This window comes from Lemur catta, chromosome 24 (genome assembly GCF_020740605.2).
Source record: "Lemur catta isolate mLemCat1 chromosome 24, mLemCat1.pri, whole genome shotgun sequence".
Taxonomy (NCBI): Eukaryota; Metazoa; Chordata; class Mammalia; order Primates; family Lemuridae; genus Lemur; species Lemur catta.
This window is the reverse complement of record NC_059151.1, coordinates 11,487,211-11,499,791: the sequence shown is the minus strand read 5'-3', so window position 1 is coordinate 11,499,791 and position 12,581 is coordinate 11,487,211. Positions and strand designations below refer to the sequence as shown.

Genomic DNA, 12,581 nt, shown 5'->3' with positions numbered 1-12,581 from the left:
AAGTGTCCAAATAGTTTCTGTTCACCCTTTTGAATGGAATTTTTCCAAAATATTTTCTATATTTCCCTATTGTCCTAAAGAGAAAATGCCAAATGTTATCTTAATAACTCAGAATAGTCGTTATGATCATTAATGTTTACGCCAAGTTGTGATCCAGTAGTCTCAGTTTCTCTCTCTCCCTCTCTCAGCAATTCCTCCTGCAGGGAGTGTCCCTGCCTCTCTCGGTCTTCTAATTTCCATGCGTGGTTCTGTGATTCGAAAAAACAAAAACAAACCAAAACACACACAAACACACACACACACACAAAATAGAAACACGTCTGATTGTTCTTAACAATGTTGTGAGGATTATTTATCAAATCAATGAAACCCCAGAGTGAGGGAGTTTACAGCTTATCCTTGATCAGTTTTTCAGCAGCAGAGGCTTCTGCTCTCAGCATGCACTTACTTGAAACTCCTAGTAAACATAATTCTAGTATCATTATTCAAAATGTACATGAAATGCCTAAGTTACCCAAATATCTCTCTTTCAAAATGAGGAATGAACGCTGAATCTTTATAGGCTACTCCAGAGACAACAAAAACTATATGGCAATAATGCAATTGGCAAAAACTCCCACTTAAGACCTACACTTCAAAGATATGAAACAAAAACCTGCAAACTACTGACAGTTGCTGACTTTTCCTGAGTGTTCTCACACTCATTCTTCACTTAAAGAACATTGCTTTTTGAAAGACAAGGGGCAGCAGGATGGTGGCCATGGAAGTCGGAATCTGCTAAGGAGTGTGTAACAACTCACCTGCCGGAAAAAAAAAAAAAAAGAAAGACAGGGGGCGACACAAGTTGCACTGTCTCAAGGGCGTCAAGCCACTGAAACAAATCTGGAATGGAACTCGACCTCTTCAAAGGAAAAAAATGTTACTTTAAAAGTTTGATGGACAATCTACTTTACGTTGTTCTAAAGAATTTCCTCAGAATGACCTCTGCTCCTCCCACAATGCTCTAGTTCAAACATTGAAATCTGTTCCAGGCACATAAGCAACGGACCTTCTGAGTATTAAAGATCATTAAATTTTCAGAAAAAAAAATTGTATTCTCCAATATACAATACATGGGTCTATGGAAAAGAAAAAAAACAAACTGTTTTTGGTCTGAAATGATTACAGATATGTAAGAATGGTAATTAATAGGGCGCACAATACTTGAATTTGTAAGGCAATACAGTCATAGTGGAGTCCTCTGATATGGGGAAAAAATGCAGTTGTAAGATATATTCACTGTCTTCAAACATCTTAGATTGTGATAGTTTCAAAATACTACTACAGCGCCCTCTGGTGTTTCGTTTTTAATGTTTTTCCATCTCCCAGATCCTATTTTCTTGAAAAGAGGAATTCAGAGAGAATAAGAGCAACTTTCATTTATATCACAGTTGACATTTTAAAGAGTATTTTCACGTGTATTATTTCTTTTTTTTTTTTTTTTTTTTTTTGAGACAGAGTCTCGCTTTTTTGCCCGGGCTAGAGTGAGTGCCGTGGCATCAGCCTAGCTGACAGCAACCTCAAACTCCTGGGCTTAAGCGATCCTACTGCCTCAGCCTCCCGAGTAGCTGGGACTACAGGCATGCGCCACCGTGCCCAGCTAATTTTTGCTATATATATTTTAATTGGCCAGATAATTTCTTTCTATTTTTAGTAGAGATGGGGTCTCGCTCTTGCTCAGGCTGGTCTCGAACTCCTGACCTTGAGCGATCCACCCACCTCGGCCTCCCAGAGTGCTAGGATTACAGGCGTGAGCCACCGCGCCCGGCCCACGTGTATTATTTCATCTGACTCCCCATTTTCTACAGGACTCTAAGGGTTCTAAAGGGCACAACCATTTTCCTCTCTTTTCACAGCCTTAGAGATAGCAGGCCTCCTGCAACGCACGCTTTGAATTAGGAAAGGCAGAATTTACTAACCTCATTAAATGAATCCTGTATTACAGGGAAAACAGACAGGCTTTCTGACTGTCTTATGAGAAGTATGATTGTCACCTGCAAACTAAACATTTTCTTGGGGATGGATGGGAACAGGTAGGAGAATGTCCTTGTTCTTAGCACATACTTGCTAAAAAAGTTAGAGGTAGTTTTCATGAGGTTGGTAACTTCCTTTCAAATGGTTCTGGCTTGGGCCTGTAATCGCAGCACTTTGGAAGGCCAAGCTAGGGAAGATCGCCTGAGGCCAGAAGTTTGAGACCAGCCTGGTCAACACAGTGAGACCTCCACAAAAAAAATAAATAATAAAATAAAATAAAATAAAATAAAATAAAATAAAGTAAAATAAATAAAATAAAATAAAGTAAAATAAAATAAAATAAAGTAAAATAAAATAAAATACATTAAATTAAATAAATAAAATCAAGTAAAGTAAAATAAAGTAAAATAAAATGAAGTAAAATAAAATAAAATAATATAAAAAGCTGGGGCCCCCACGCCCCCACGCCCCCACGCCCCCTCGCTGACGACAGGCGCACGCCCCCACGCCCAGGCGCTGAGGACGCACGCAGGCCCCGCCCACACGCCCCCTCGCTGAGGACGCACGCAGGCCCCGCCCACACGCCCCCTCGCTGAGGACGCACGCAGGCCCCGCCCACACGCCCCCTCGCTGAGGTCGCACGCAGGCCCCGCCCCCACGCCCAGACGCTGAGGACGCACGCAGGCCCCGCCCCCACGCCCCCACGCTGAGGACACACGTAGGCCCCGCCGCCCACGCCGCGTCCCCACAGGGCCCGCCCGGCGACCGCGCTTCTCTGCGTCGACTCGAACCCGCGGACATGGCGAGCCAGGTAGCGCGCGCCGCGCGTGGGCCCTGAGGCCGGGGGAGGGACGGCGCGGGCAGAAGCGGGCCGGGGCCCCCGGGCCGCGGGAGACTCCGCCCCGCACGGCATCCGCTACCCGAGCTGAGGCCGGGCCCGGCGCGCGCAGCCTGAGAGAGCGCGAGAAGGAAGCTTTGCTTCGCGGCGTGTGGGACGCGCGGAGCCGGGTCGGGTGGGGAGACCGGGCCGGGGGCTGGGGCTGCCCGGGTCGCTGTCCCTGTGGAAATGGCTTAGGGGCGGCCACGCGTTGCTCCTCAGGCGAAATTAGGTAGCTTGCTCGGGGTCGTATTTGCAGCTTGCAAACTTGGAGCTGCTGCCACGGCCCGTGCGTCTAAGTTGTTGCTTGTGTTTCACAATTGTAATTACTGTAATTCATAATTGTAATTCATAACGGAGCCTATGACTAATTACTGGGCCACCAACGAGTGTATTTGGGGAAGACGCTTAGGTCCTTTTCAGTGACATTTTTGAGCACTTCGGCCCCAAGAGATTTATATCCTCCCGTAACACCTCTGCCAGCTGTTGTCCCCGTCTTACCAGAAACTGAGGCTGAAGAGATTGGTTGTGCGTGACGGTCACACCAGAGATAGGCACCTAGGGACTGCGACTCAGCTCTGTTCCTGTGTGACGAGTTTCTGAAATACGCATTAGACAGTAAAAACAGAAACGTACGAATGACATGACAATCAGTCTAAAGTTGCTGATTGTTTTAGTGCTTTCCAAACTTTAGACATTTTCCAGGAAGATACAGGACCGTAAACGTTGGCGTTCCAAAGAAATGACAATAGCAGGACATGGCGGCACGTCCCTGAAGTCCCAGCTGCTCAGGCTGAGGCAGGAGGATCCCCTGAGCCAGGAGCTGGGGATGCAGTGAGCTATGCTTGCACAGCTTGTGGGGCAGAGGCAGTCCCTGTCTGAACAAAAAGAAAGAAATGATAAACTCTAATCAGTGTTTCAGACTTAAATTGGCAGTTGTTTTTCCTTATTTTCGTGTTACCTTTATGCAGAGAAGGTGAAAAAGTATAATTCCTGTGAGAGTTCAAATGTTGAGATAGGGCCGTTTTCTGGCAGATTTACAGTGGCGCTTTCTTTTGCTTGGACTTGTCAGGGCAAGGAAAGGGTTAAGCTCCCTTGGAGGGGCATCAGACTTTGAATCTGAATGAATTATTTATTCTTATTGCTTTCAGTGGTTGCATAACTTCATTGTTTGTATTCTGAATCCGACCTTTGAGATTTTGCTTTGAGCTTTGTGGTTCATTGAGGTGAAAAAGATTCTAGTGCAGTTTCTGAATTCTTTGTTCTGTCAGATTTAATATCTACAATTAAATCTTTAAAGCCATAATTTCCAGGGTCACCAATTGACATAGGCCACTCTCTCTATATAGTTCACTTCTCCTTTTCTTCAACTCCTTGTTCTAGTGCTACCAATAACTACTTAGTTTTGCAAAGCTACATTGTTTCAATGTCTGTGTTAGAGACTTCATGTTCATTCCCATTCACTCCTCACAGTTACCCTAGATGTAGGTGTTTTGTCACCATTTGTAACTATCTCTTCCTCATCCTTTTAATCCTGATTAAAAATAATGCTTCACCAAAACCAGCAGAGTTACACTCTTTCCCCACTTTCTGCATTCTATATCACTTTGTGCCTGTCTCTAAGTTACACTCTTTGTAACTACTGACTTTCAAGCCTATCTCCTAAAAACCCAGTGGTTTGCAGCCTTTATTCTGTCAACAAGTTTTGTAAGTATTATGTAAACTGGTCAGAACCTTCCTCAAGACACTTCGTTCCCTGGTAATAGAGGAAGGTACTGACTATAATCTCTAAAGCAGCTCTATGCTGCAGGTATATGAATCAGATATGTAATTTTAAATTTTTCAGTAGCCACAAAAAGGAACATGAGATTAATTTTAACAGTATATGTGTTTGATCCAATGTATTCAAAATACTATTTCAACATGTAAGCAATATTTTAAAAAATACAATTAATGAGATATTTTTACTTTTTTGATACTAAGTCTTCAAAATCCAAGAATATTTTACATGTACAGCATATATCAGGTCATACTGGCCATTTTCTAAGTGATCAATAGTGGCAAGTGGCAAGTGGCTCCTGTATTAACATAAGGGGTGGATATAGTTACGTACCCCCATTCTGATACTACTTATCCTCCTTCCTACCCTGCAGTGTTAAAAACTGGTGCTATTTAAACCAACATCAGCAAGAATTTCAGAGGCCACATATTACACATACAGATTCCTTGAGCCCCATGCCAGGCCTGCTGAACCCGATTCTCGTGGAACCTGTGTTCTTAACCTGCTCTTGCTTACACATTGTAGAGGGTCATTAAATATTTGATGCATAAAACTTTTTAACCAGAACAGTCTTTTATATCTGACCAGGTGATCATCTCAATTAAATCTTTTGTTAATGTATACGGTTTACATGACCTCTCAAAACCACTTTCCATATCACTTAGAGGTGTATGTTTCTTTGTGAATCTGTGATTTACTTTGTAAGATTGGCATTCATCAGTATCTGAATTGACTATTAAATATTTATTAGCTAAGGGGAATGAACAGCTTACTCTCTGTTTTTTCCCATTTCAGGTTATCAAGTGTAAGGCTGCGGTTGCCTGGGAGGCTGGAAAGCCTCTCTCCATAGAGGAGGTAGAGGTGGCACCCCCAAAGGCTCATGAAGTTCGCATTAAGGTAATGACACGTTTAAGGCACTGGAACAAAAAGACTTACAGGTAGGTCTCTGGATAGGTGAGTAGATCTGAGGTCTGCAGAGGCTAAATCCCAAGCCACGTTGTCAAGGAGAAGGTATTGAAAGCCATCTGGCCTAAGAATCACAACATCCTCCTCTCATCCCTCTCACCTTTGCCGCGCCCCTCTCCATCTCTTCAGCTTTGATCTGGGGCTGAGCAGCCGTACCCATGGATCCGTGGTTTACTGTGATTTATGTTCCGTAGTTTGAATGTCAGGTGACTTTGTAGGATGCTCCTCTTTGTGCTGATCCCAAAACTTGAAATGTAGTAACAGGTTAGAAAAAAAAAGAAGAAATGGTCTTCAGTTTTGTTAGAAGGGACTTCAAATAAGATTTGGGAAGAGGTTCCTGATTGACTGAAACAACAAGCAAGTGAAATCTCCTTGCTTAGAGAGCCTGGCAATATACTGACCCTGGGAGGTGAGGCCCAGGGTCGGGGGATTCGTTGTTCCAGTGCTTCTCAACCTCCACTGTAGAATGAAGTTACTCCTGGAGAGAGCCAGATTACACAAGGCAGCCAGCTGGAGATACCTTTGAAGCTCTGACATTTATGAAACTTCATGTTTTTAGCATTCTGCTCTCTACTTGTGTTGATATAAAATTAATGCTTTATGGTAGTGACTGTTACAACTGATGTTCTAGGAAAACGTCACGTTCTAGGAAGAGTCAGAGCTCTATTTTGCTGTGGCTTTGAGTGAACGTGCCCCCATCCCACCTGCAGACACACACCACACATACTGGCTCGTGCTACCAAGGATCACACCTACCAGGGGGGGCAGCCTGGGACCAATCAGCTTTCTAAGGTCCTTTACAACCCAGACCCAGGAATCTGAATTGTTAAATAATAGTTTGTTTTTCTCCAAGGTCAGAAATTAAGCTGAATGTGACCTTGCCACTGAAGAAGTAAATGTTTGTCCTGGCTGTACTAAGATGAGCTGTACGGGGCACAGGGTTCAGCCATCTTCCCTGGAAAACTGCCACAGACAGCAAGGAATGTTACATTCTAAGCAAGAAAATAGGCCCGAAGCAGAGAAGCGTGAACACAAACACTCCAGATTTTGCCTTTCTGCCCTTTTGATAGTTTGGAAAGATATGATACTTGAAAGCCAGAGAGAGAGGGATAAAGGGCTTATTTAAGTAGAAATTGTGTGCAGTTCCTGCAAAACAGAGTGGGTTCTGCTAAAAGTTCTGATTTTTGGCCCAGACTCAAGCAGACTGGCATATTTCGGAAATAGTCAATACCTTTTTAAAATCACAGTTCCCGGCAGTCATGAGGGGGAAGCCAGCAATGAGATGACTTCCGCCTGTTTTGCACTCAGGTAATGTTCCGCTTCGCACCTGAGGGCACAGTGCCCATAAAATCACCTTGTTTACCCTCCCTTGCTCACATGCAATGAAAAGGAAAATAGAGGCGCCACGTTTCATTGTATGTGAATGCCATCTCCCCTACATACTCCTACAAATGTGCTGCCGACTGCAGTTAAGATGGCATGGATCGCAGGCACAGGCTGATTTTAAGGAGGTTAAAATAAGAAAGAAATGTAACTTAGAATCAATAAAATATGATATTAAAGTAAAATGCCTTTCCTTTGACCTTCACCTCACTCTGAATTGCATGCATACACACTTAAACGCTCATTGTTTTAATGTCCTGGCAGATCCTTGCCACTGCAGTGTGTCACACCGATGCCTATACGCTGAGTGGGGCTGATCCTGAGGGGTGTTTCCCAGTGATTTTGGGACACGAAGGCGCTGGAATTGTGGAAAGTGTTGGTGAAGGAGTTACTAAGCTGAAAGCAGGTAAGAGGAATATTTGGAATGCCTATTTGATTTTGGCTTATTCCTGTAAGGAAATAATTTTTCTGATAAATTACACATTATTTATGAGCAGGTTATCACCTGACTTGGTTGTGAAGATTGATTGTTTTCCTCATCTGGGAAACAGAAATATTTGAGTATTTTTTCTCTCTGTTTTTGCAGACTAGTGTTCATCTGACACTATATGAATACAGTTCAAAGCCAATTTTGGCAAATTAAGCAAGAATTTTTAGAGATGCATCAGTGAGTCAGGATTTTGAAGCAGGTGACCTTGTTCTCCAGTTATGTTTTAAGAGTTTCATTTAGGTGAAAATTTGAAACATACTTTTAGCATGGTCAGAGTTCTAAGACTTGAAGTTGACTCGAAGTCGCAAAGCCACATCAGTTGACAGGAGTGAGAATTTGCAAGGGCTGGTGTGTTCATTTAGAAACAGATACCACCTCTTCAGCATGTCTTTGCATTTCTTTCCCAGGTGATACCGTCATCCCACTTTATATCCCACAGTGTGGAGAATGCAAATTTTGTCTGAATCCTAAAACGAACCTTTGCCAGAAGATAAGGTTAGTATCTCTCTATATTATTCGTAAAACAAGAGGTCATAGTTATGGCGATAATAAGTGATTGTGTGGGAGTTTATAGAGTGCATTTTATATCAATTATTTCATTCCATCTTTATGGCAGCCTCACTATCACTGCTACTAGTATTCCCATTTTCATACATGAGAAAATTAAGGCTCAGAAATTACAGGTTTGCCCAGTATTACTAGTTACTAACTTGTAAAACAGAATTTTCTGGACCCATTCTCTTTCCAGAACACTGGGCTGAATTAGGCAAACTATGTAGGAAGGAAAGACATGCTTGTCAGGTTAAATGAAATCCTTTTTATGACCCATTTTATTGTTCATTAAATCAAAGTAATAAACCTTACCTCATAAGGTTATTAGGAAGACTACAAGAGGTAACCTGACCCCTTGATGCAGAAAAGGTAGTTATTTTTATTGTAGAAAGGTAACACCGCCGAAAGAATCACCTCTTTGAGGCAATTTAAGATGCTCTTGGGTTTGTTTCCTTTTTTTGTTTTGTTTTTTGAGGTACAGCCTGCATATGGTAAAGCTCTTACGGGTGTCCAGATCTTAGGTGTACAGCCCAGTGAATGCTTATGTATGTACACCCCTGATGGTTGGTACTGTCACCGGATCAAGATAATGAACCCTGCCAGTACCCCACAAAGTCCCTCATGTCCCTTCCAAGTCCACACCTGCCTCCCCCGGGGAAAGCACTACTCTGATTCCTTTCACTGTAGACCTCTGTGTGAGGAGAGTTGTGCAGCGTGTGCTCTGGTGTCAGGGTTCTTTCATCATGACATCTGTGAGGTGCATCCAGGTCGCATGTGCACTGGTAGTTCTTTTTTGTGGTTCTGTCCTACTCCATTCCAAATACTGCGGTTTCTCCATTCTCCTGCTGCAGAACATTTGGATTGCTCCCAGTTTGGGGCTCTTATGATAAATGCTGCTAGTTTGGGGCTGTTATGATTAATGCTGCTAGGAACATTCTTATGTATCCCTTTTAATGGAGATAAGCACTGCTTTCTCTTGGTATCTTGCAGGGATTGCAATTGCCAAGTCGTAGGATTTATATCCAAAGCTCTCCAATGGGATTGTACCAGTTTGCACTTCCCCCGGCATCGTATGGGAGATCCCTTGTTCTTGCATTTGTTTTCTAACACCATTGACAAAACCAGTTTATATATTTGGAAAATGAAATTCCATTGATTTTATAGTGTTAATCCAGTTACTTTTTGTAATGCTAGAACCAAAAAATACCTAGAAATTTTGAAAGAGAATTTGAAACAGTCTGAAAAAATTGGGGACACATCAAGTATACTAATGGTGATGAGCTTTTTGTGATCATCTGTAACCGTTTGGAGGAAGAAGTTCTTTCAAAGCGTAAAATGCATCCTGCATCACCTTTTATTCAAGAAATGCCTCTAGAACAGAGTGACTTCTCACATTCAGGAGGGCAAAACGAACTTAAATTGCTCTCAGATGTAACAGTTGACCAGGCACAGCCGCTGTCACCTGTAATCCCAGCACTTTGGGAGGCTGAGGCAGGAGGACTGCTTGAGTACGGGAGTTTGAGACTGTAGCAAGCCATCATCTCGCCATTGCAGTCCAGCCTGGGAGACAGAGTGAGACCGTGTCTCAAAGAAAGAAAGAACGTAACTGTTGTTTTTGGTGGAGCTTTGTGACCTGTTCTTTTTTTCTGGTCATATTTTTGTTTTTCTCTCAAAGGATATGTATTTTCTCTTGAATCTAGAGGCAGTCCGTTTTCTCTTCATCTGTGTATTTATTCATACAGACATTCCAAAGGCTATCGTTAAGAATGTATATCGAATTATAGTGTTTATTTTATGAAAAATAACAGATATTTACTAAACACTCTGCACAGGACATAATGCTAATGCCTTCCATAATGTCGCATTTGATTGTCAAGGAAGATACTGTTGTTTCTTGCCATCTTCTAGTGAGAATATTAAGGCACAGAGGCTAATTCACTTGCCCAAGATCACACAGGATTTGAATCCAAGTGGTCTGACACTGGACCTGTACTCCCAAGCAAAATGTTATGTCACCTATCTGTTTTTATTGGTCCCATTTCTGCATTTTCTGGGTTTTTTTTTTTTTTAATTTTTCTGTTGCTGCAACCAACTACACAGGCAAACAAAATGAAGAAATTTAACTTGAATCCTTGAGGACTGTTACAGTTCTGAAAAATGCTTCCTGAAAGATCTGAACTAGCCAGTTTGGCCATCTGTTTTCATCAGCTTATCTGGAAATTGCTTGTAATCTCTGCTTCTATAGGTTATGGTTTTGGCTTTATCCTTTATGAAGTTATATTTGCTCACAGAGTTTTATGATGGAATTTAAAATAATCTCATCTGATGCATAAGTTGTGCCTCTTAAAAAGGGTTCAGTATTCTGATGATAAGATCCAAAGGGATGTTGAATGTTGGAAAAGATGGGTAAGATTATAAATCCCTTACAAGTTTCCTCATGAGGCATCGGTGAAAGGTGTTAAATTACTGATGCATACATTAGAAATTAGACTTTCGGTCTTAGCATACTTTTCTGAATACTTACTGGTCATTATTTTAAAAACTGATGTCTTTTTCCTATGGGTTTTTAGAAACCTGATTCCACCTTGCCTTTTTCCTTTGCTGTATTCTTCAGAGTCACTCAAGGGAAAGGATTAATGCCAGATGGTACCAGCAGATTTACTTGCAAAGGAAAGACAATTCTACATTACATGGGAACCAGCACGTTTTCTGAATACACAGTTGTGGCTGATATCTCTGTTGCTAAAATAGATCCCTTAGCACCTTTGGATAAAGTCTGCCTCCTGGGCTGCGGCATTTCAACTGGTTATGGCGCCGCTGTGAACACTGCCAAGGTAAGAGGTTGGCCTGTGTTTAGCTTCTGCCTTCTAATTGCGTTCAGCAGCGCTGTCCTGGCGTAGTGACATTGGCCCATCTGTGTGAAACCTAGTGATCCCCTTGACCCTGGGGTGATAAGCACCTTACGGACTGACTGTCTTTACCCTTAGGTGGAGCCTGGCTCTACTTGTGCCGTCTTCGGCCTGGGAGGAGTTGGATTGGCCGTGATCATGGGCTGTAAAGTGGCCGGTGCATCCCGGATCATTGGCGTGGACATCAATAAAGATAAATTTGCAAAGGCCAAAGAGTTTGGAGCATCTGAATGTATCAACCCCCAGGACTTCAGTAAACCCATCCAGGAAGTGCTGGTTGAGATGACTGACGGAGGCGTGGACTATTCCTTTGAGTGTATTGGCAACGTGAAGGTCATGGTGAGTATGTTGGGCTTCACTGCGTTTTTGTTTGTGGGCCTGCTTTTTTAAAAAGTACAGTTTCTTTCAGATTAAAAATTGTTTTGGCAAAGGAAAAGTCTCTTTTGATGGGAATTCTAATGGAAGAAGGGAAAAATAACTATTTGAGGCTGGGCGTGGTGGCTCACACCTGTAATCCTAGCACTCTGGGAGGCTGAGGCGGGAGGATCTCTCAAGGTCAGGAGTTTGAGAAAAGCCTGAGCAAGAGCGAGACCCCGTCTCTACTAACAAATTGAAAGAAATTATCTGGAGAACTAAAAATACATATATAAAAAATGAGCCGGGCATGGTGGTGCATGCCTGTCGTCCCAGCTACTCAGGAGGCTGAGGCAGGAGGATCGCTTGAGCCCAGAAGTTTGAGGTTGCTGTGAGCTAGGCTGACACCACGGCACTCTAGTCTGGGCAACAGAGTGAGACTTTGTCTCCAAAAAATAAATAAATAAATAAAGCTATTTGAACTAAACATGAGAAATGATCTAGGAACAGCTAGAGAAAGATGAAAAAAGATGTTTCTTTGCCTTTTAACGCATGGTAAATGCTAAATACTTATTTCTCGTTAAACTGAAAGAATAATGCAGTTGTAGACAGCATGGGCTTTTGAAGGAGATACACTTGCACTTAATCGGTGACCTTGAGCAGACAGCTTCTCTGATCCTCAGTTTCCTCATCTGTAACATGCAGGCACAGGTTGCACATCGCTAATCCCAAACTACAAAATACAAAATGCTCCAGAATCTGAAATTTTGTGAGCACTAGCATGGCACTCAAAGGATATGCTCATTGAGACATTTCAGATTTGGGGTTTTCAGATTAGAATTGCTCAACCGGTAAGGATGATGCAAATGTTCCAAGTCTGAAAATTGGGACCACTGCTGGTCCCAAGCATTTCAGATAAGCCATGCTCAACCTGTAGCAACAACACTCACTTGGCACTAAGTAGACACTCAGTGAAAGTATTACTGTTACTTCTCCTGCCTGCTTTCTTTAATTAAAGTCTTTAGAATTTTGAGCTACAATTTCCTTTTAAAAATAGAAAGTAAATAACAGCTTTAAAGTTTTTCAGTTTGAGTTCATATTTAGCAAGGTTAACTTTCTAGAATATCTATTAAAATGTCATTGTTTGACAAAAATTCAACTTACTATTAAGTTTGGTCTTTCTCTTCCTTTTTTTAAAAAAAAAAAAAAAAACTGTGCCAACACCCCTCTTCCCCCAGTAGCAGTTTCTGGGTCAGC

General features: G+C 42.3%; 1 protein-coding gene across 2 annotated transcripts in view; it reads left to right on the top strand.

Moving 5' to 3' along the window:
• The window catches only part of ADH5 (alcohol dehydrogenase 5 (class III), chi polypeptide), a 51,302-nt gene that overhangs the window by 35,976 nt on the left and 2,745 nt on the right, over positions 1-12,581 (top strand). Inside the window, exons 1-6 of one of the 2 annotated variants that reach the window (XM_045536865.1) lie at positions 2,746-2,824; positions 5,466-5,567; positions 7,284-7,425; positions 7,917-8,004; positions 10,676-10,895; positions 11,049-11,309. In XM_045536865.1, the coding sequence (XP_045392821.1) occupies positions 2,813-2,824; positions 5,466-5,567; positions 7,284-7,425; positions 7,917-8,004; positions 10,676-10,895; positions 11,049-11,309 (825 nt within the window). In that variant the 5' untranslated portion in view covers positions 2,746-2,812. Of the gene's footprint in view, positions 1-2,745; positions 2,825-5,465; positions 5,568-7,283; positions 7,426-7,916; positions 8,005-10,675; positions 10,896-11,048; positions 11,310-12,581 lie in introns of those variants that run through there. The other variant, XM_045536864.1, reaches the window with a different exon arrangement.